The sequence below is a fragment of the Emys orbicularis genome, chromosome 10, assembly GCF_028017835.1.
Source record: "Emys orbicularis isolate rEmyOrb1 chromosome 10, rEmyOrb1.hap1, whole genome shotgun sequence".
Classification (NCBI taxonomy): Eukaryota; Metazoa; Chordata; order Testudines; family Emydidae; genus Emys; species Emys orbicularis.
The window spans coordinates 89,045,322-89,067,307 of NC_088692.1; the positions used below are offsets into that span (position 1 = coordinate 89,045,322).

At 40.0% G+C, this 21,986-nt stretch overlaps 1 protein-coding gene across 1 annotated transcript in view; it reads left to right on the forward strand.

Annotated features, from left to right (window-relative positions):
• SPG11 (SPG11 vesicle trafficking associated, spatacsin) overlaps positions 1 to 21,986 on the forward strand; it is a 58,805-nt gene that overhangs the window by 36,186 nt on the left and 633 nt on the right. The window contains exons 24-39 of the mRNA XM_065411830.1: positions 329 to 488; positions 2,661 to 2,933; positions 3,202 to 3,402; positions 3,738 to 3,845; positions 6,186 to 6,348; positions 6,868 to 7,082; positions 7,509 to 8,256; positions 9,125 to 9,267; positions 10,909 to 11,107; positions 11,920 to 12,057; positions 15,204 to 15,337; positions 16,039 to 16,146; positions 16,811 to 16,979; positions 18,140 to 18,228; positions 18,852 to 19,007; positions 20,801 to 20,952. Of these exons, the coding sequence (XP_065267902.1) occupies positions 329 to 488; positions 2,661 to 2,933; positions 3,202 to 3,402; positions 3,738 to 3,845; positions 6,186 to 6,348; positions 6,868 to 7,082; positions 7,509 to 8,256; positions 9,125 to 9,267; positions 10,909 to 11,107; positions 11,920 to 12,057; positions 15,204 to 15,337; positions 16,039 to 16,146; positions 16,811 to 16,979; positions 18,140 to 18,228; positions 18,852 to 19,007; positions 20,801 to 20,952 (3,156 nt within the window). The remainder of the gene's footprint in view (positions 1 to 328; positions 489 to 2,660; positions 2,934 to 3,201; positions 3,403 to 3,737; positions 3,846 to 6,185; positions 6,349 to 6,867; positions 7,083 to 7,508; positions 8,257 to 9,124; positions 9,268 to 10,908; positions 11,108 to 11,919; positions 12,058 to 15,203; positions 15,338 to 16,038; positions 16,147 to 16,810; positions 16,980 to 18,139; positions 18,229 to 18,851; positions 19,008 to 20,800; positions 20,953 to 21,986) is intronic.

Sequence of the window (21,986 nt, forward strand, 5' to 3'; positions counted from 1 at the left end):
TAAGGAAGGGAAGCTAGTGCATAATGTTGACTGTGCTATCTTTACTGCACTACTGGGACTTCCTGAATTAGGAGCAAAGAGTGATTTGGAATTCCTCACAAGGGCAAAACGGTTGTGAAAATTGGGAATTTGGATGGGCAAAGAATGTAGGGTTAGGCCCCAAGATCAAATCTGATCCAGTCCCTGCTGAAGTAATCTTCGTTCGTTACAATTGGAAGACCTGCCTGCATCTGTAGCTGTTAAATACAGGAAGATGAAAGGATAATTACTACTTAAATAATTAAAAGTGGACACATTTTTTAGTTAAAATTCTTTCATTTCTATACAGAACATCCAGTGACTCTAGAAGACAGTGGTCTTTGGTGATGCAGTTCTGTAAGCTCCATGATATCAAACTGAGTACATCTTACCTAAAAGAATGTGCTAGATCCAATGACTGGCTGCAGTTTATCATCCAGACCCAGATGTACAGCTACCAGATAGATGAGGTGAGCTACTATGTTTAGTTTAAAAACGACAAGAGACGTTTTAAACAACAAGCACTGTAATTGGTGTAGTCTTTGTTTTTAAGATTTTTTTAAAGCACATCTCTAAAGAAACAACATCAAATTTAAATCTAGTCAGTTTAATGATGCTAGAAATTGTTTCAGGCTCTTAAATTGCCCATGAATCTCCCTATCATTTCTTTTTTTTTTACAGTCACATTTTCTTGTTTTTTACATAATATTTTTCTCTGTCCTTCCTGTTGCTATGTGAAAAGTTGACACAAAAAAGAGCAAAAGGCTTTACAGCAGAAGCAGTAAGGACTGTACACAAAGTACTGTCAAATGCATATGAATAAATTGGTAAAATAGAAGTTTTTATTCTAGTCTTTTAATTATATTAACATGAGGAGTTAATTTCTATCAGTAGTAGATACAGCTGAACCTCAGAGTTACAAACACCAGAGTTATGAACTGACCAGTCAACCACACACCTCATTTGGAATCAGAAGTACACAATCAGGCAACAGCAGAGACCCCACAAAAAGCAAATGCAGTACAGTGCTGTGTTAAATGTAAACTACTAAAAAAATAAAGGGAAAGTTTAAAAAAATTAAAAAGATTTGACAAGGCAAGGAAACAGTTTCTGTGCGTTTCATTTAAATTAGGATGGTTAAAAGCAGCATTTTTCTTCTGCACAGTAAAGTTTCAAAGCTGCATTAAGTCAATATTCAGTTGTAAACTTTTGGAAGAAACTTTTTGAACATTTCAGAGTTCGAACCACCTCCATTCTCAAGGGAACTCTGAGGTTCTACTGTATAACATTTTCAGACAGAAGTGACTTAATTTGAGTGTCCTTTGAGGTGAGCTGTATTCATAAATACCTGTCCAAATGGGACTTAATTCTGTTTTAATTTTACTTATGGCTATGGTATGTTCATCCTGGATTTTTAGGTTTAGTTCATTTTTAAAAATTAAATGTTTCAGTTACTATTTCTGTATTGGAGATATGTTAATATTTGCAGCGGTCTCATTTGTATTAATAAAATAAATATTTTGTTTCACATATAGAATGATTAGCTAATGGTATTGTTGGGGTGCAAATATTTATGCTGTAATCATATTATGTATTTTGGGAGAGTTTCATAAGTCTTCCACTTTTACTGTGCAACATAATCTTTAAAAATACCTGATCTAGGTAAAGTCTTGTACAAGTAGGTGATCATTCATTAAATGGGACTAAAAAAAGTCAGGCTTAGAATTTGTATTTATTAAGCTAAAAAGCTTCTCCAGAAGACCAGAGTCTCCCTTCTAAGAAACAGCTGTGAACTGCAAATACACTTCAATTATGGACTAGTTTAAAATAAAATCAAGGTTTTAAAATATATTCACACACCCAGTTTAACTATCTGTTGTATAATCAGCATAGTAACTGGGAAGGTTAAATTGATATAGCCAGAACTTCTGAAATATTCATAAATATATTTGCAATTTTTACTGTATGTAGAAGACACATACTTACAGTAGAATTTTTCAGTCTTGTTACACTATGTACATTATACAGCGTTGCTGTGATAATCTTTGGCAGCCCACATGTATAATAAGAACCATTGTAGGTAACTCCCATTGAAATTGGTGAGATTTGAACAAACATATCTGGCACAATCGGCCCCTAAGGTATCCGTTCATAAATACGAGCATATTGTCTATGATGCAAACAATTCTAGGCTGGAATTTTCAAAGAAGCCTAAGAGAGCTAGGCTCTCAAATCCTGTTGCCAGCGGGGAGCTTAATTTAGGCTTCTTTGAAAATCCCACCCTGAATGTTTTCAGAGTAGAAAAATGTAAGTAAGTGTGTGTGCATTCACCTGCAAATAAACCTCAGGTAGCAACTTACTGAAAAATTCCTTTCTACGATATACCGTCTATGCCAGGGATGTCATTGGGGCTGAAAATGAGTGTATGTTTTATGGAAAGGAAGGAATTTCAATATTTTATTGTGATACTGTGCATTTCTAGAACACTTTCATCTGTAGATCTCCAGAAATGTACCTTGTAAAATCGGGTTGATAAAGTGTTTTCTGTGTTTACTTTTATTTCATGTACACAATAGCTCCTCCACCCCCCGTTGCTCTCGGAAAGTTTTCTGTATGTAACTGCCTTTGATGATCTTTTCTAGGTCATTTCCATTCTTCAAGATTTCACTCCCATTTTGCAAGATCATTTGATGCTGGCCTTTGAGAACTTGCAGCGCTCTCACTCTGATACAGGAAGTCATCATAACAACACCACCAGTCCACTCAGGACTGAACACAGGCAGAGCGAACATACAAGTGATCTCTTTCAAATTCTGTTGTGCTGTCAAGAAAGTCCTAACCCTGGGTGCTACCTTTTGGCTGAAGGAGTGAGGCACCATGCTCCCTTCTTGAGTGTCTTAGCAGCCTGTTTTCAGGTAAGAATTATTCAAAAGTGTTTCTCTTTTAGAGGTGTGATGCAATACAAGGAAAAATCTACACATCTGGAGACAATTCAGAAAATTATTTCACATACTTATGTCAGAGGGGAAATATATACGTTGTATACACCAAGTATTCCCCAATTATCAAAATAATTTGATTAGTATGACCCATCATGACACATTTCATGTGGTGTATGACAGCTCTCTAGCTAGATTACTAAGCAATAAGAGAATGTCTCTGACTTTTTTGTCCATTTGGCAGGATGCCAACATTATTCGCTGTCTCTGTGTTTGGATAATTACCTCTGTGGATAATGTTACTGCTGCTGAAGCAACAAACCATATTCATGGCTCAGTAGAAAATCATGAATGGGATCTTCATGACCTTTCTACCATCTGGAAGATGTTTTTAAGAAGACAAAAAAGTAAAACTCTCATGAATGGTTTCCAGCTCTTTCTTAAGGTAATGATTTACTTAGGTATTTTTAGACTATATTTTTTCTGTGTGTTTAGATCTCCTGTACTAGAGAGTCTCTTATTTGCCTAGAGGAGGCTTTCCACCCTGTCTTTCAAGTTATTTTCAAGCTAATCCACTCTGCTACTCAGCCCTATGAGAAAATATTAGACTTGGAAAATAAACAGTTACAAACTTGCAAATAATTTGTCAGGTTTATATACCTTTTTGTAAACAACAAACCAAGACAACCATTGTTCTTACACTGATTGATACAAACTTTCCATTTATTAGACAAATGTACTTTCAGTGGAGTTTTGTAACCTTTTTGCTTATCTTTAAAGGATTCCCCTTTATTACATATGCTGGAGATGTATGAACTATGCATGGACTACAAAAAATACAATGAAGCCAAAACCAAACTCCACAACTTCCAGACAAGTCTTGCAAATGTAAGCAGATGTTCTGTAAATGTCTTTGCTTAGATGTCATCATATTACAGTTTGATGTTTTCTGATGCCATAGGCTAAAACAAAAAATAGGAGTCTGCTTAACATAATTCAGGAGATGATTTTGGAGTAATAGGTGTCCAACAACTCCTCCATCATTTCCACTTGGTGGAAAACCTGAATTTTGGAGTAAAAAGGAGCCAGTTGCTTGAATAAACTACATCCACTTCTAAATCAGTACATTTTAATTATTTAGGGCCAGATTGTGATACCCTAATTCACAAGAAGTAGTATCTTACTCCATGAGCAATCCCGTTGACTTCAGTGGGATTATATGATGGTTCTTAGGGTGCCCAGGACTGAGAGTCACCTTGTTACCCGCCTGCCTCCAGTAAGAGGGAGACCTGCTTGTGCTTAAGTGGCTGTCACCTCCCTGATACCTCCAGCCTGTTAATCACCCAAGCAACCTGGTCTGACTTATGCCAAGCCTTACTTTGCCTTGCAGGTTAACAGTAGGTGCACTCACAGTAATACCAGGTCTGCTGTCCCCAAGTGAACAGTGCAGACACCTGCTTGAATGATGCAATTCAGGATTGTCTCCTTGTAAAATACCACAGCACTGAGACATATTTATAGTGAAAACAATCATAAGTTTATTATCAAAGATCAAGATTTTAGAGATAATGAGTAAGGATAATGGAAACAGAACAGTTATGTATAAAACAAAATCATAACATGATTCCTGGAAGCTAAATTTAACAGGCTAACCGTCAGTCTAAATAAGTTTATCTCAACCAAAATATCCTTAACAGCATTTCAACCAAGCCTGGTTGAGATCCTATTTTCCTTAATGTAATTGCACTGCCCGATTACTTCCTAGCTGCAGGATAAAGGGGTGTCTTCCTGGCCTTCCCCCTAATATTTCCCAAAGTTCATGGTCTGTACTTCAGAGTCAGGATGACCCCCAGCCCCTCGCAGTTTATTCTCTGGTGTGCTGGTTTCCCATCCCCCACTGACTTTGTATGTAAATGACTCCCTATTGTGTTAATTTACCATGCTTAATTTACATGCGGACTGATAGAGACAGGTGAGTAAACATCCATTGTCAGGCAGAAAACTGTTTGTCAAGTCTGCCTTTATACAGACTTTAGGAATGTACTTTTTTTGCATACATACATGACTCCTTACATAGTATTTGTTTTCACAATGATATTAATGACCAGCATGTTTCTGGCTTTTATTTAAGACCTCACTTGAAATTCTTTGGTGAACATGAATGTACAAGGATATTCTTATAACCCCCCCTTGCTAGTGGTCCTTGAAGGGTTCTTAGGGTCACAGATTCCTTATGGTGTAAGGTACTATTCATGGTGAGTAATGGTATCTCATTCTCCAGACCTTAGTAAATAGCATTAATTCTAGTAATAAAGTGAAAATGATGGTGCTGATAAGGTGTTAACTTTCAGAGAAAATCTTCTTGGGCTAAACAGTTGCTCTTGAATATATTGGCTGCTTTTGGAAAAATGGAAGTTTTCGAAAGGGGCTGCAAGATCACCTTGGTACCAGCAGTCTCAAAGACCACGTTGACTTATTCTTTGAAAACAGCTGGGCCAAGTTACCCCATGAAGGCCCTGATTCAGCAATTGGTGTCAGTGGGACTGAAGCATGTGTAATGTTGAGCACATGCTCAAGTCCTTTGCTAGATCAGCAACTACCTGGGGACAGAATTTGGCCCACAAGTTGCTGAGACTCAAATTCATAGAGGGAATATTTGCAATTGTGTCTTTACTTGTTTTCTTTACATTGTCAGAGCAAGACATACAACAATTACTCCTGCTCTCCCCTCTATATCTCTTTGTTCTTCCAGTTTTCTTATTTTCCTAAACTAACATTTCATGACCTTAGTGTTGGTTGTTTTCCTTCTTGTAACTCAAGTCAAGGATAGGTCCGTTTCCTTTTCCTACTCAGAGCAACATGTTGTGACCCCATGTAGTGGGTATGTATATAAAGCAGATGGGGTACATCAGGGCTACTAGTTTCTAATGAAGTTTTTTTTCCTACCTATCCATGCTCTTTCCGACATTTTATCTACTCAGTTAATACAGATTTTCAGGGGAAATTGCTAGAAATCTTGTCTATAAGCACAGAAAATGAACTATTTCCAGATTAAAATCAAGATATTGGTGATGGAGCAACACGTCTTTTTTTAGAGCCACATCTTGTATATTAGAATTGGTATTATCTGGTTTTCAGTGTGACCTCATCTAACTAGAAACAAGTTGTATTTATATTCACTGTAGAATATGCTTGTAAGAAACTTAAAAATCCTTTTTATTTAAACAGCTTAAAATTGCAGATAAACCAACACCTTCAATAATATCAGTACCATGGCTGGAGTCACAGGCATTCTTTCTTCTTGAATTGATGATGCAGCAATGTAGAACACAGTATGAATTAGGAAAACTCTTACAGCTCTTTGCAGATATAGATAAACTTCTACCTGATGGTAAGGACAATTTTTTGTATCAGATGGTCTGGTTGCTTTAACAACTTCAAAATGTATTAGAATGCTTAAAAAAATCTAACCCTGTGAGAAGTGTACTTTAAAAATTACATGTTCTGCACTAATATTGTACTGTAACTTGGATTATGTTACTGTTTATTTTTATGGAAAGAGGAAAACGTGATAAACTTTTATTGTCAATCTGCAGGTAATATTGTACTATAATGTGAAGGAATTTCTGAAGCCAGAATTGTTTGTTTTTTTTACAGAAAGTTGTGGTAGAAAATATAAGCTTCTTTTGGAGCCGGTGTGAAACTAGTGAGAAATGTATGGAAAATGAACAGAAATGTTCCAGTTTTAAACTGAAAATGCATTGTGATCATATGAAAACTTTAGTATGTTAAATATATTATACATGTACTCCATTCCCCACAGGCTTACTTGTTGTTGAAAATGTGTATCAGTGACTTCTTCAATTAAAGAATAGTTGCCTTAATATTTGTACTGTCTCTTTTGAAACAGGCCCAGATGTGCAGAAACTATGTGCACTCAGTCAGATTTTGAAGGATTCATCTATATCTATTAATCGCTCTATCCTGACCAGTTATGACGCAGAACATTTTCAGAATGAATGCAGATCAGTTCTAGAGCAGCTGCAAGAGAGAGGATTGTTCTCACTGGCGAGGAAAGTTGCAGAATTAGCTGAACTGCCTGTGGACAGTGTGGTTATCCAAGAGGTATAGTATAGTTATCTAATGTTGTTTTTTACTTAAAGTAAAATGTTTACACAGTCAAGTTTCTTTTCTGGTTGTTAAGCTCCCATACATCTGATAGTATCAAAAGTGTTACTTTTCACCAACGTAAGGATGCCATCCAGAAGGACCTAGAAATGGCATGTATAAATTGCCTTAATTTGAAATATTATTCAGTTTATCTGCTAGTCATCTAAACTTTCAGAATGCTGTGCTGAACAAAATAGTGACATTTTATTACTTGCTGCATCATTCTATTTTTATTTATCCAGCAAAACAGGTATGCCTAGTACTTTACAGACTGGGACTGTAATTCAGTATTCTAGTGTTCTAATATTGGTGCATATTTATTCAGGAAATGAGAATTGTTTCTGTAGGATAAGTCCTTTACGGCTTTTATGAATTTTGCAGGTACTTCAAGATTTACATCTTTTAAAGCACATTGGACAGTGGCATCAAAAACAAACTAGAATTGACTTCTGGAAAAAATATCATGATAGTTTTATGAAAAATTCCATCTCCAACAAAGCAGCATCTGACTTTTTCTTAGCTCAGGCAAACATAGTGTCTGAATCTTCAGCTGATGAGAAGGTAAATAACATTATGGAGAAACATCTGCTGCTTACCTTGGCTGGCCATTGGCTAGCACAGAGTGACTCTGTGGCACTGGACAAATTAGAAGAAATAGAGAAACAGATCTGGCTTTGTTGCATTGCACAACAAACCTTAAATAGCAATGATGGATTGGTCAAGTCAAGATTTTCTCACCAGGTTTCAGTGAGTGGTGAACTTTCCTTTGATAACTTAGCTAAGGAGTTTTCCTTTTCAAAGCTAACTGCTCTGAATACATCAAAATATTTACAACTTGATGGTCTTACATTCCAAGATATGTCTGAAAACATTCTGGATAAAGCTGAGGTAGAATCGCTTAGCTTTCTGATTGGACGTCTTCTAGATGAAGGAAGCATACATGAAGCCAGCCGTGTTTGCCGGTATTTTCACTTTTATAGCAGAGATGTTTCATTGGTATTGCACTGCAGAGCACTGGCCTCTGGGGAAGCTGATCTAAACAACTTACACCCTGACGTTCGAGCTATTCTTCTAGTGGGAGATACAGCAGATGAGAAAGACACACCTCAGCCCAGAAGATTACAAAGCAGTAAGTAATCCTAGCAGTCAGCTGCAGACTTTTGACAAGTTGTCAGATTTCTATAGATTCATCCTTTGCGTAACAAAATTAATTTCCCCAGAAATTCTGGGGGATTTCTAACAACATCCCACACTGAACATATATACTTCAGGGAAGATTATTCTATAAACAATCTCATGTCATCCCTTGGATATCCATTCTTAATAGATTTGCAGTTTTCTTCAGCCAAAGTGCTACAAAACAGCAGAATGCTAATCTACATTCCTGCTTTTGGAGTGGAAATTTTAGATTAGCTTGAATGTAGTTTCTAGTGCTGCAGAGTGGGGAAGATTTTTTTAATAATACATTTTTTATTAGTACATTTCCCCCCAGTATTTGCATGTGATAAGGGAACATTGTTTTCTATTAATAGTGCAAAAAATAGTGATAACATCTTATGTTATCTGTATGTGAGTGTGTGTACATGCAATCTTAGTAAAAATAATTCTATCAGCTAGAACCAGAATGTTTCTTGCTAGAACTAAATGCATTAATCCCATTTTTGAGGCTGCAGAAAGATAGCTGAACATTGTCTGGGCTGCTTTATACACTTGTATTCAGATGGTTTTAAGAATTTCACAACTGATGTTGTATTTGATAATACTGTGTTGTGTGGTGGTTTTTTAATGATGCTCATCTCCTAAAACATCATTAGGGTAACTCTCCCATTCTTCACAAATACTGTGAGTTCAGTTTTTAACGTTTGGAAAACTATAACACATACTATTTGCACTGATTCCTGGAGTTTTATTCTAGGTGTGAGCCTTTGTTTTTACAAGCCCGACCACTGTGCTTTTTCCTTTGAGACGCGCATTTTCAGTATTCACTTTGCTTCCAGCCTCAAGCGTAGAAAATTGGTCACATGTCCTGGCTCCAGCTCCAGATGATCTGGTTATTACCGGTCTGAGGACTCTAATAGATGAGTGTGTTCATGGGAGAAACTACTGCCGACAAGTCCTCTGTTTGTATGAGCTTTCCAAGGTATGTGTCTGGCAACATTTACCAGAACTATCATGTCGCTTGCCTCAAGCCAACCCACAGAGTTGTGGAGACTAAAGCTATTGTGAGGTCACAAAATAATTTACTAGGTGCTCATTCCTGAACACTTTTGAGTGCTGAAACGAAAAATAAGGGGATATTTATCAAATGGTAACATGGCCCACTACTCAGACAAATCCTAGATATGATCAAGTATTGAAATGCACAAAACCCTTCTGATCTGTCAGCGTACTTCATTAAGCCAAATTCCTACCTATGTCTCTTTAATTGGCCTATTTTATAATGTGATAAGAATAAATTTTTAGTCATTTTGGTACTTTAAGTGTAAAAATTATGTGTTGACTTCAGAAGGCCTAACATCAATTTAAAACCTGAGTGGAGGGCTGCAACAGAGATACAGCACAGAGATATTCTGCAAACCCTCTGTTCTATGGCAGCTCTCTACTACAGGGATGTTTGCAGGTGGGCCCATAAGACTATGCAGATCCACTGGGCTAACCCCAGGTGTGGCAAAAGTAGTGGGCTACATCTGCTGCTGCTCCTCTTCATGGCCGTCATGTGTGGCTGTAGCCCAACTGCACAGGTTGGGGCAGAGGATTCTGCTCCAGATGTTCTTTGTCCCTTCCCCAAGCTTTGCCCCTTAGTTTTGGAACATAGCATTTGCGCTGCTGAATCAAACCAGCAGCGTATCTAGTCTAGTATCCTGGACACATCAGTGTCTACTTCTTGTTTCTGAGGGGTTATCTATCTTTACATGTAGTATTCTTTTTAAGCTGGAATTTGCATCTTTTGCATTGAGGCTTTGGGATTATTTAGCGGTGAGAAGGTAAATCTGATCAGTGAACACTGTGGAATGATCTTTAGTAAAACCAGAAAATTCTAGCTTGTGAAAGCATTTTTTATCTGTTTTGATATAGTCCCCAATTAAGAAACAGGACAGCTGTTCAGCACACATTTAACTTCAAGCAAAAAGTTAAACATGCATTAAAATGCTTTCTTGTATCAAACCCTTAGTAGTTAACACAAATCAATACAATATTGATTTGTACAAAGATGGGTTAGACCAGGGGTGGCCAACCTGAGCCTGAGAAGGAGCCAGAATTTGCCAATGTACATTGCCAAAGAGCCACAGTAATATGTCAGCAGCCCCCATCAGCTTCCCCGCCCCGCTCCCAGTGCCTCCCGCCCACCGATCAGCGCCTCCCCCTCCCTCCCTGCACCTCCCAATCAACTGTTTTGTGGTGTGCAGGAGGCTCTGTGGGGGGGAGGGGAGGAGCGAGGGCACTGCAGGCTCAGGGGAGGGAGCGGGAAGGGGAGGAGTGGGGACAGGGCCTGTGACAGAGCCAGGGGTTGAGCAGTGAGCACCCCCCAGCACATTGGAAAGTTGGCGCCTGTAGCTCCAGCCCCGGAGTTGGTGCCTGTACAAGGAGCAACATACTAACTTCTGAAGAGCCACACGTGGCTCCGGAGCCCCAGGTTGGCCAGCCCTGGGTTAGACCTACATCTGCTTTTTCACACACAATTTTGAATAACCTTGCTTGTTTTCAATAGTAGTGAATACCTACTCTGTCATGTGCATTTTTCTCTATGTAGCATTTTTTCAATGTGCTGTACGCTTCTTAGGAACTGAATTGCTCCTACGGTGAAATATCAGCCCAGGATTCTGAAAAGGTGCTTCGAGCGATCCTTTCATCCCAGCAGCCTGACAGATGCAAGAAAGCCCAGGTGTTCATCACAACACAGGGTCTCCGGTCTGAAACTGTGGCAGAACTTGTGGCTGAAGAAATCATGCAGGAGTTACTGGTATCTTCTGAAAGGAAAGGTGATGATGGTGGTTTGTTGTGTGTTTCACCTCTGCATGCATCTGACATCCTTTTTACAAACTTTGGTTTGTAAAGTGTGTGTGTGTGTGTGTGTGTGTGTGTGTGTGTGTGTGTTTGAAAAACACTTGCTGACAGTGTATATGTGGTAACTATAGTATTCAGTGTTTATGCAATACTTTGAAACTGTAAAGCTCTATTCATGTATTGAGTGGTGTTAGCTGTTTACCTTGTTGTATCCAGTGTTTTGTTGCTTTTAATGAAGGCTCTTACAAACAAGACTTTTAATAGCAAAAAATGTGCTATCTGTTTTTTTTTTTTAAATAACCAGTCACAGCCTTTGTAACTCCAGCCATCCAACTTGTGAGCGAGACTCCTCCATTAATTTCTTACAAAGGCAAGAATGGGAGAGTGGCCTGGTATTTTAAAGATTTGTGTATTTTTTTCATGGCAAAATAAATGATATTTTGCTCAAAATAATGTGAATCGGTTTGAATTGTTTTCTATAAATGGTGAGGCTTTTTTCAGCTGTGACAAAGTCAGTGTATTTTTGGATAAGAAACAAACAGTCTTAGCTGTAACAAACAATATAGCCATGCAGTGGGTTTGTATTGGATTGATCTAGCAAAGAAAAATGTGTTACTTTTAGACATAAATGATTGGACTAAAAGGGCCCTCTTGGATTATATCGTTCCAGCCTCTGCATCAGGCAGGAAGAGGATACACTATGTTTTCCATAAACGTAGGCTAACCTTTCCGCCAAGAACAATTAGTGTTTGTGACATAACTGTCTGTGTCTCTCATGTATGCACAGGGCAAAAGCAGATTGTGAACCCAGCAAATGAGACTCAAGCATTCCTAGAGTTGGCCAAATTGTGCAAGGATCATACACTGGTTGGCATGAAGTTATTGGATAAAATTTCATCTGTACCTCGTGGGGAACTATCTTGCAGTAAGTAAATAATACTATATGTAACTAGCATTATAATAACATTGACTATTTTGGGCTCTGTATTACATCATGAAGCGTTTGGAGCACTGGTGAGGGGAATATTCATTACTGATTTTTTTCTAAAAACCCTAAAAATTATTAAAGAGAAATTTCAAAATGTATTCACAAGAAATAGATCAAAGCATAAGTACCTAGGGCATCCATACATGAATTTCTCTAAGACTGAAGAGGAGTTCTTGTATTTATAGCTTGGAAATCTCAAGTCAATAAGTTATTTAAAGTTTTGTGGATGGATTTAGAAAAGTCTTCTGGCCAAATTCTTAGGAAGGTGATTTAACAGCCTGGTATTTTACATATTTCTTTGTTAAATATTTATAGGTCGTCTTTGGCCAAAACTTCACTCCCATTGTATAGCTGTCCATTCATGGACATGGTGTAATTACATTTACAAAATGTAGCCAGGATACTTTTGGCAGCCAGCCAGCAGTGGCTAAGTAAGGTCCTTTATAAATACTGAACATGTCCCTCTGAGAAAAAGGATAAGGACAGGGTTTTAGTGAGAGTTGTCTGTCCCAAAGATTACCAACATTAATACAGGTGCAACTGGAAAGTCTCAATTCATATCATCTCTAGTACGTTGGGATAATCTACAGCCTGAAAAGAGCTTTATTCAGAAACAAAATCTTGGTAAAAGATAAGGGTTGAAAGTGTGTTACAATAGAATCCAGCTAATTACACCCTCACCCCGCCCCCAAAATCCCCCACTTTTTTTCTTAGATTTTTTAAAACAGATAGCCAAGTTTTGAGAATGAAGAATTAAAAGATCCAGACAGTTTTCCACTTCGATATAATCTTTCATCAGTCGCTTTTATCTCACTGGACTTGCACTGTCGCCCAACCTTAACTTTGCCCCCTTATTTTGTTCTGTTATGGAGATATGATGTAGGACAAATGCTGTTTTCATATACTGATTATTAAACTTGGGGTACAGATTTTAAAAGGGGAAGTCCCAGGGAACATTCAATTATGCCAGAGTTCTATAGCTTTTCCCAGTGTAATGTCTGGGTATTGGAGTAGAAAAACATTTTTATGAATGGAATGGGAACCAGTGATTAGTTTGATGTTCTGAAATGTGCTGATTACATGGTGGTGAAGGTTTTTGTAAATTATGATGCACCTTGCATGTATTTGTCATTTATGTTGTGTAGTAGCTAACATTTTATAATGAGTGACAATGTAGCGTGTGTGTTTATTTGTATTGTGGTCGTGCCTAGGAGCTGTCATGGAGCAGGATCCCATTGTTCTGGGTGTTGTTATGGTATATTAAAACTGATTCTCTATAGGAAAAAGAATTGCATAATATGCTAGTCATTTATTGTTTTAACTTTTTGAACACATTTTTGCACACCTTGGGGGCGTCAGAGTAATTCCAGTGTAATGATCATGGATAAGCAAAATAGCTTCCCATTTCCTTTTCTGTCGGGGCCTGGGAGCCTTCTTACCTCTTCTCTTCCCTGGGGAGAGCATCCTCTTCCCCTGCCACCTGTTTATATCTCTGCTCTGAGTCCATGGTTAACCCTTTTCCCTGCTGACTGGTTTCAGATGCGACAATGAAGGGCACTGTCACACAAGCCTGGATACATGCATAAAATCTTATCTCCTCCCTTCCCCCGCCCCGCAATGTTTAATAATGTAAAACACCAAGAGACCCTGCCCCATTAATCAGCCAAATGTGAATCTTTCATCTGTGCTCTTGTAAAATGGTTTATCTGCAAACTGGTACATTTAATCCATTTTAAATTGTGGATGAGTGAACTTGTTCCATATCAAATCCCACCTGGTATATCAAATATATGAATGGTCTTTTCAAACCAAGATGCAAAACTTTGGACCTTAGTGTGGAAAAATGGACTTATTGCAACAGTGCCCTCTCATGGCTGGGTATGATGTAGCAACTCTTTTTTCATCTACCACCCTCTGCCTCTCCGGTCCTTCTGTGGTCTCTCTTCTCCTGACTTGGCCCTCCAGAAGTCTCTCCTCTTCTGCAGTGTCAATGTCCCACATGGGCAATGTCCCACTTGACAAGTCATTGATAGAATGTCTCCCATTCCCCTAGGGCTCCACTTCTGTTCCACGCAGAGTAGTGGCCCCACAGCTCCTCTGGAGACTTCTTACCAAACTCAAAAGCAAAACACAAACTACAATGGAAGCAACTTCTTCCCCCTCCCTTGCGCTTACATTTTTAATCCATCCTGGGTCCCTCCCCCAACTCTCCATTCTTCTGCAGAATGCTGACTCTCAAGAGTTACCTCCTGGGAGTCTTGTCTGTACTCTGGATCCTTCGTTCCTGTCTATCCCAAGGCTTTCTGCCTATCAGTTGGCCTCCTCTCAGGCCCACTCCAGGAGTTTCCTTCACCCCGATGCCCTCTCCCATCAGGGCCTGTCCGAGAGTGTAAATGCCCTCCTGAAGCTCCTCTTCAGTTGAATGCCTCCCTGGGTTTTTTCCTCTGTAGGCCCAGGTCCTGCCCTTTTGTCAGAGCTCATCACCCAAACATGCTTCACCCTGGTGGTTTCTGTGTCTCTCTTCAGGGTCCATTCTGTACTACTCAGAGAGGGACTGCAGTTATTTCCTTCTCTCACTGTAGCCACCTCCTACTCTGAGTTTCCTGTCCTTATAGAAACTATTCGGCTTCCTCTGCTGGAACTCATCTTTCATTGGGACTTAGCCACCCTCCAGGTGGAACCAAGTGGTGTTAATTGGCCTCTCAGGTCCACATTAACCTTTTCATCCCCTGTGTGGGGTAGACCCCATCACACTTACCTTTTTAAATTGAGAACTGAGCTGGCATGATGCTGGCTGGCCTATACGTTGTGCATTTGTTAAGCGGTCTCCTTTCCTTGTCAGGATTATAGTCATGCTGCAGAGAATAATCCAAAGGATCAGATTCTGGCACCAACTAGAAAACCACACTGAATGTGTGCAGTTACAGAAGCTGTAAAGGACTAAATGCCTCCAATTCACTTCTAGTGCTTGTAACTTGAAAAATGATCAATCATCTGCCGAGTTAGCACCGATTTCAACAGAGATGCAATGACTAACTTGCTCAGCTTGTTAACTGAACCACCCACATTTTCTCATTCTCTAGCTACAGAGCTGCTGATTTTGGCCCATAATTGCTTTAGTCTGACATGTCACATGGAAGGAATTATTCGAGTCCTGCAAACTGCTCGACTTCTCACGGAGGAACACTTGGCCCCCAGTGAGGAGTACGGCCTTGTGGTATGTATCCATCACCATCCTGTACTAACCACACTCTGTACACAGCTCTCCATGCAAATGGTAGCAAACCAAATGAGCATGTGGACTAGATGGCTCATGGAATTGGAATGCAAAGCTTTCACCTCTAGGTCACTGGTCTTTGCCCAGCCTACATCTATAGATACCAAAGGTTGTTACCTTTGTGATGTGTGTTTTGTGGCCTGATGATCACAGCTGTTCCTGGCCAGGTTTCCACATCACAAAAGGGTCACCATAGCAGTTGGTTAGAGAAATGGATGAGGCTGGCAGAATGGAGGGGTGGGGAGCATGCAATTTCTTGGTTTTGGAATTTCAAGGTATTTCAGACACTGTTTTGTGAAATGCAGTGATCCACATTACCAAGCTAACCTGCATCTTCTATTGCTGCTTAGTAAAGGCCCCAGCAGACTTGAGACGTGCCTACTTAGTGACATGAGGTGTCATTCCAAGTTGGAATTACTGTCGAGGACTGGAAAGCTCACTGCATGGATTGCACTTGATGGAAAGCTTTACTTTTGGGGTCTGGTTATTTGGGCTGTTGATCATTTTGCCTTTTAAAACAAAAAAAAGAAAAATTTCAATTTTTTAAAGACGGGAACAAACTAACCCTCATATACACGGCCGCCTCTTTGTGAGAGAAGATTTTCCATCATCCGCTGATCTTTCTGCCATTCTCTCTACAGGTCCGACTCCTTACTGGTATTGGAAGATATAATGAAATGACGTACATATTCGATCTGCTGCATGAGAAACATTACTTTGAAGTGCTCATGAGAAAAAAGTTAGACCCGGTAGGTGCAAAAAACAAAACAAAAAAACCCCACTAATGTGTGTGTGAGAGTGAGTGAGTGAGTGAAAAAACACATACCTTCGCTGCCAGTACATTATCTGGGGAGTTTAATAATTTACGAGTATTGGGATTGAAACCTCACCCTACAAAGTGAATGTCTTTAGATGGTTGATGAATACAAATCACAATTTTAAATGAAATACTTTACCGTGTTTTCTTCTTTCTAGCATATAGTTATAAAGAGACTCATATGGTTACTTTAGCAGCGTAGATTGTCTCAGGATGTCCTAGACACAGTAAAAATCAGTGTAGGAGGGAAGGAAAACAGCTATTTCTCACAACTTCAGTAATAGAAATTCAGAGGACTCTATATATTTTGTGCTGGGTTGGACTCTTTAACAGAGTATCTATCATGTAAAATACTCTGTTATAGAGTGCCGACTTACAATTAAACGTACAAAAATGTGGAGGCTGCCAGATTTTAGCAATTCTGTTAAGTATAATTAGGAGTCTGCTATTCTCAGTGATACTTTAATCATACTCCCATTATGTGTTGAAATGTTTGAGGGGCAACTTAAGGTGGCGTGGATTTGATTTTCCTTGCAAGTTCTCTAATAAGACGCAACTCTCTGAATGCCTGTTCTGATGCCCTTTCTCCTAACCAGAGTGGAACTCTGAAGACAGCTCTGCTAGATTACATAAAGCGCTGTCGGCCAGGGGACAGTGAAAAGCACAATATGATAGCCCTGTGCTTTAGCATGTGTCGAGAAATTGGAGAGAATCACGAGGCAGCTGCTCGTATACAGCTTAAGCTCATTGAATCTCAACCATGGGGTGAGTCGGAATTACGGAACCAAGACTAAGTGTGTTTGAATATAGCTTCTCGTATCAGCATATTGCATCGCTGTGCATCATCAAAAATTGGCTTAATTTAAAATATTTTTAAGTTTAATGTTTAAGTGAGATATGGCTGGTAAACACCGTTCCAGTTGCCTTTCCTGCTGACCTGCACGTAAAAATGGAAAAATCCATGTCCATCAGCAGGATGCACTGAGTGGCCCAACTAGCCAGGCTCAGAGGTATTATTTGGTTGCTCTTCCCTTCCAGAAAGTTGTGGCGTTCCTGGGTTTTGTGCTGGTGGAACACCCCATTAGCACCACTAACCAGGTGCGTCCCAGTGTGTTAGGACATTATGCAGTTTTCAAAGTATTTTCTATCTTTGTGGGTATAATAATAGATACTTTAACCAGCCTAAGCTTCCAGTGGTTGCATGCAGCTCTGATGTCATAGTGAATGGAGCATGTAGGAGTGTCACTGTGGAACAAGACCCAGTGATGTAAAGGGATCTAAAACACTTGAGTTCTGTTGAATGCTTTCCTTAACCTGGTTTGTTGAGGGCAGTCAACACACATGACAAAAGCAAATGGATATTTTGTATTTGTTTTCAAATCGCCTTTAAAACTCCTGATTGGATTCTTGTAATTGCTTGGAATTTTGTTGTGTACACAGCAGAGCAGCAGAGCAGCATTTCTTAACCAGCCTAAGCTTCCAGTGGTTGCATGCAGCTCTGATGTCATAGTGAATGGAGCATGTAGGAGTGTCACTGTGGAACAAGACCCAGTGATGTAAAGGGATCTAAAACACTTGAGTTCTGTTGAATGCTTTCCTTAACCTGGTTTGTTGAGGGCAGTCAACACACATGACAAAAGCAAATGGATATTTTGTATTTGTTTTCAAATCGCCTTTAAAACTCCTGATTGGATTCTTGTAATTGCTTGGAATTTTGTTGTGTACACAGCAGAGCAGCATTTCTTACGCTTGGTGCAGAGTTAGCGCATGAGATGCTTTCTAAGATATTTTGGCATGTTGCCTTCTGAAATGTCGGTAGACAGAAATTTTCAAATATGAGTTACAAAAGTGTTTGTTGCATATTGTCTGCTGCTGCAGCTGTCAAAGCCAGGGGGGGTTGCTTTAAAGTTCTTTTTCCGTTTCAGAAGAGTCTCTCAGAGATGTGCCTAACTTAAAGAAACTGTTGATGAAAGCTCTGACACTCTTTATTGATGCAGCCGAAAGTTATTCTAAGGTAAATTGAGATGGAATTTGAAGTTTGTAAAGTGTGAATTATCAGCATTGGCCAAGGAAGGATGAGAGATGGATTAAGGCTGAATAGCAGGAAGAGCTTCCCTGGGAGTGATGCTCAGAGAGGAGAAGGTGCTTTTGAAGCAGCCGCTGGTGATGTGCCACACTGCAGTGCCGGGGGGAAAGAGATCCCTCTGACAGAGCCTAATACCTGAGCCTGCTTATCCACGGGACCACCGAATCAACGAGTAACTTACTGCTCCCTGCTCAGCTTTTAGTATCTGGGATTAAATTGAGAAGCTTTCATCTCATGGGAAGGAGAGAATCAGTTGGCTTTGGTGCTGAGCTAACCGTTTTAATTTGGGGTGAGGGAAAATAGAACAGTATTAAAGGTGTGATTAAAGACTGGCCTCCACTTACTACAATAAAAGTGAGTTGCTGAGTGGGGCTTCCTATATATGTGCATTGAAAGTGATTAATCAAAGAAACTGCAGTGATTTACAAGACAAAATACTAACATAGGTCTGAAGCCTCCAGAGCTGTGCTTGGGAACATGTACCACAGATTTCCTATAGAAACGCTACTCCAGAGCTTGGTTTTGCTTTTCTGTTTTGACTCTCTAATTAGGATTCCTGTGTCCGCCAGTCCTTGCGCTGCAACCGGTTGACAAAGCTGATAACGCTCCAGCTTCATTTTCTGAACACCAGTCAGAGCACGATGTTGATTAACCTGAACAGACAGAACCTGATGGATTGCATCATGTCCTTGCCCAGATTCTACCAGGTAAAGTGACTGAGGAAGGGATGCTGCCTCCATTTCACTCACCACAGCACTAAAAAGGCTCACAAGGTGAAATGCTGCTCCTCAGGTTTAGAATAGAAAATATGTTTGAGAATAAAGACAGCTGGTGGCAGTGGCCATGTTACAGGCAGGTGACAGCACCTGTAGCCCCAGCAGTGTGGGAAGCCAATGGGAAAAGGCATTTTCCTTCTCAGCTTCTGTAATTCACTCAAGGCAAGAAGGACCTCAGACAGAAACAAGGACTTTTTAAAGAAAACAAATAGCCCTTCAACACCAGAGATGGACCCTCCCTCCAACAGCAAGTTGAAGTGAGAATATTCTGGCCTCTTTGGCTTTCAAAGTTAAAGGAGATGAATTCTCCAGACAAAATATGTTCCCCAGTTGTGTGTCCTGTCCTTCCTTTCCCCTTCTCGCCATGTTCTTAAAAAAATGTCAAGGGGACCTGCCACTCCGTCTTTATATGTTAGCTACAAAAGGATCTCTCAGAACTGGGTCACTGGGCAACAAAATGGCAGATGAAATTCAGTGTTGATAAATGCAAAGTAATGCACATTGGAAAACATAATCCCACCTATATATACTAAATGATGAGGTCTAAACTGGCTGTTACCACTCAAGAAAGAGAGAGTTCTCTGAAAACATCCACTCAATGTGCAGCGGCAGTCAAAAAAGCGAACAGAATGTTGGAATCATTAAGAAAGGGATAGATAATAAGGCAGAAAATATCATATTGCCTCTATATAAATTCATGGTACGCCCACATCTTGAATACCGCGTGCAAATGTGGTCGCCCCATCTCAAAAAAGATATATTGGAATTGGAAAAGGTTCAGAAAAGGGCAACAAAAATCATTAGGGGTATGGAACAGCTGCCGTATGAGGAGAGATTAATAAAACTAGGACTTTTCAGCTTGGAAAAGAGACGCCTAAGGGGGGATATGATAGAGGTCTATAAAATCATGACTGGTGTGGAGAAACTAAATAAGGAAGTGTTATTTACTCGTTCTCATAACACAAGAACTAGGGGTCACCAAATGAAATTAATAGGCAGCAGGTTTTAAGGAAACAAAAGGAAGTATTATTTCACACAACACACAGCCAACATATGGAACTCCTTGCCAGAGGATGTTGTGAAAGCCAAGTCTATAACAGGGTTCAAAAAAGAAATAGATAGGTTATGGAGGATAGATCCATCAATGGCTATTAGCCAGGATCGGCAGGGATGTCCCCATAGCCTCTGTTTGCCAGAAGCTGGGAATGGGTGACGGGATGGATCACTTGATGATTCCCTGTTCTGTTCACTCCCTCTGGGGCACCTGGCACTGGCCAGTCGGAAGACAGGATACTGGGCTAGATGGACCTTTGGTCCTATGGCCGTTCTTATGTTAATCTTCTGGGTCTATTACAAATTCCTGCCTTCTCCTTTCGCTCCTCTCAGGGCCCCAAACTGCTCCAAATTCCCTTTAGCTTCAGTAAGAACAGAATCGTCTAGCCTTGAATTTCCCCCCTATTTTCAAGTTTCTTCTTCCCTCTCCATCACACCTACTCCCCACTCCACACCCCTCTGTTTATCTAGAGTTTCACACTGACCCTTCCATTCCTCCTTAAAAGAATGGCCTTGAGACAACAGTGTAGGAGCTGAGCCAGAGAGGCCATGGCAGTCTGCACCTGAAATGCCTGAGTACTGCCAAAGTGCAAACAAAAGCAGGCAAAACCATCAGTTAAACCAGCTCGTGGCCCGTCCTAGTCAGTAATTCTGGCATGTTCTCCTTCTAGGCTGCTATTGTGGCTGAGGGTTATGACTTCGTTCCAGACTGGGCTGAAGTTCTGTATCAACAAGTGATTCTAAAGGGTGACTTCAATTACCTGGAAGAATTTAAGCAACAAAGGTTACTCAAATCTAATGTGTTTGAGGAGATTGCGAAGAAGTAAGTATTTCTGCAACCCTGCCTGGCAAGGGTTGCCTTTTGTCTTTCTGGCAAGTGACTTCAAAGAGAATGGTTTTATTGGTATTTGCTTATCGAGTACAAGTCGTCTGGCTCGGTGTCGGTATAGTACACTGCTTGGGGAGAGCACAGTTCAGGGAGATTCTTGTCCCTTATCCCCAATCTTAAGTATGTTGTGTTGTGGAGACCGTGTGGCTGGCGCTCCAGAGGGAGCAGTACTGTAAAGTAGCCTGCCTGCCTTTCTAAGAGCAGCAGTGCTAATTGGGCTCTGAGGTAACTGTCTGCTCTGCCCTCCTTGCCAAGTGCCATGGTGGAAGGAGATCTGGAAACGTTGAAGGGTAAAATGGTGATCCCAAAGTGAGTGGCATGGAGATCCCCTGAATATTAGTTGTAGTTGAGTTTTGTTGTTCTCTCACAGGACCTTCTCTCAAGATAGTAGATACACTGTTTCAATAATTGTGCTATTTGCAGGCCAGTGTGAAAACAGGTTTAATTTATTAATTCATCAATGCTTAAAGTCAATTCATAACATAGATCACTTGTTTTTATACGTACAAAACTACAGTTTTTGTTGAGGTAAAAAATTATTTCCTGAATGAAACTAGTTAGTGTTGTTCTTACTTTAATTGATCTCGCAAACAACATGGAAGAAATTAGCAGCTAATTCTTCCATTGCATAGTCATAAGGAGAAGTTACTGTAATGCTATCAAATTAAATATGTTTCAATCATCTCTCACATACCCAGCTCAGATCCTGATCCTTGTACCTTCTCATTGACCTCACGTACAGGTTGGCAGACTCCAGCCCAATCAATAGCTCCTATCTGTACAATTATAACTATCCCGAGGTGGTGTGAGAATTGCTTTGTGTGCCGGTCAATCACGCTAATTGCTGTGGAGGGGAAGGAGGATTGTGTGGCTAGCACAGGGAGTCAGGACACTTGGATTCTATTGCCAGCTCTGTCATAGACCATGCGGTAAAAGCATCTTGGCTGAGTAACTACCCTATGGTCTTG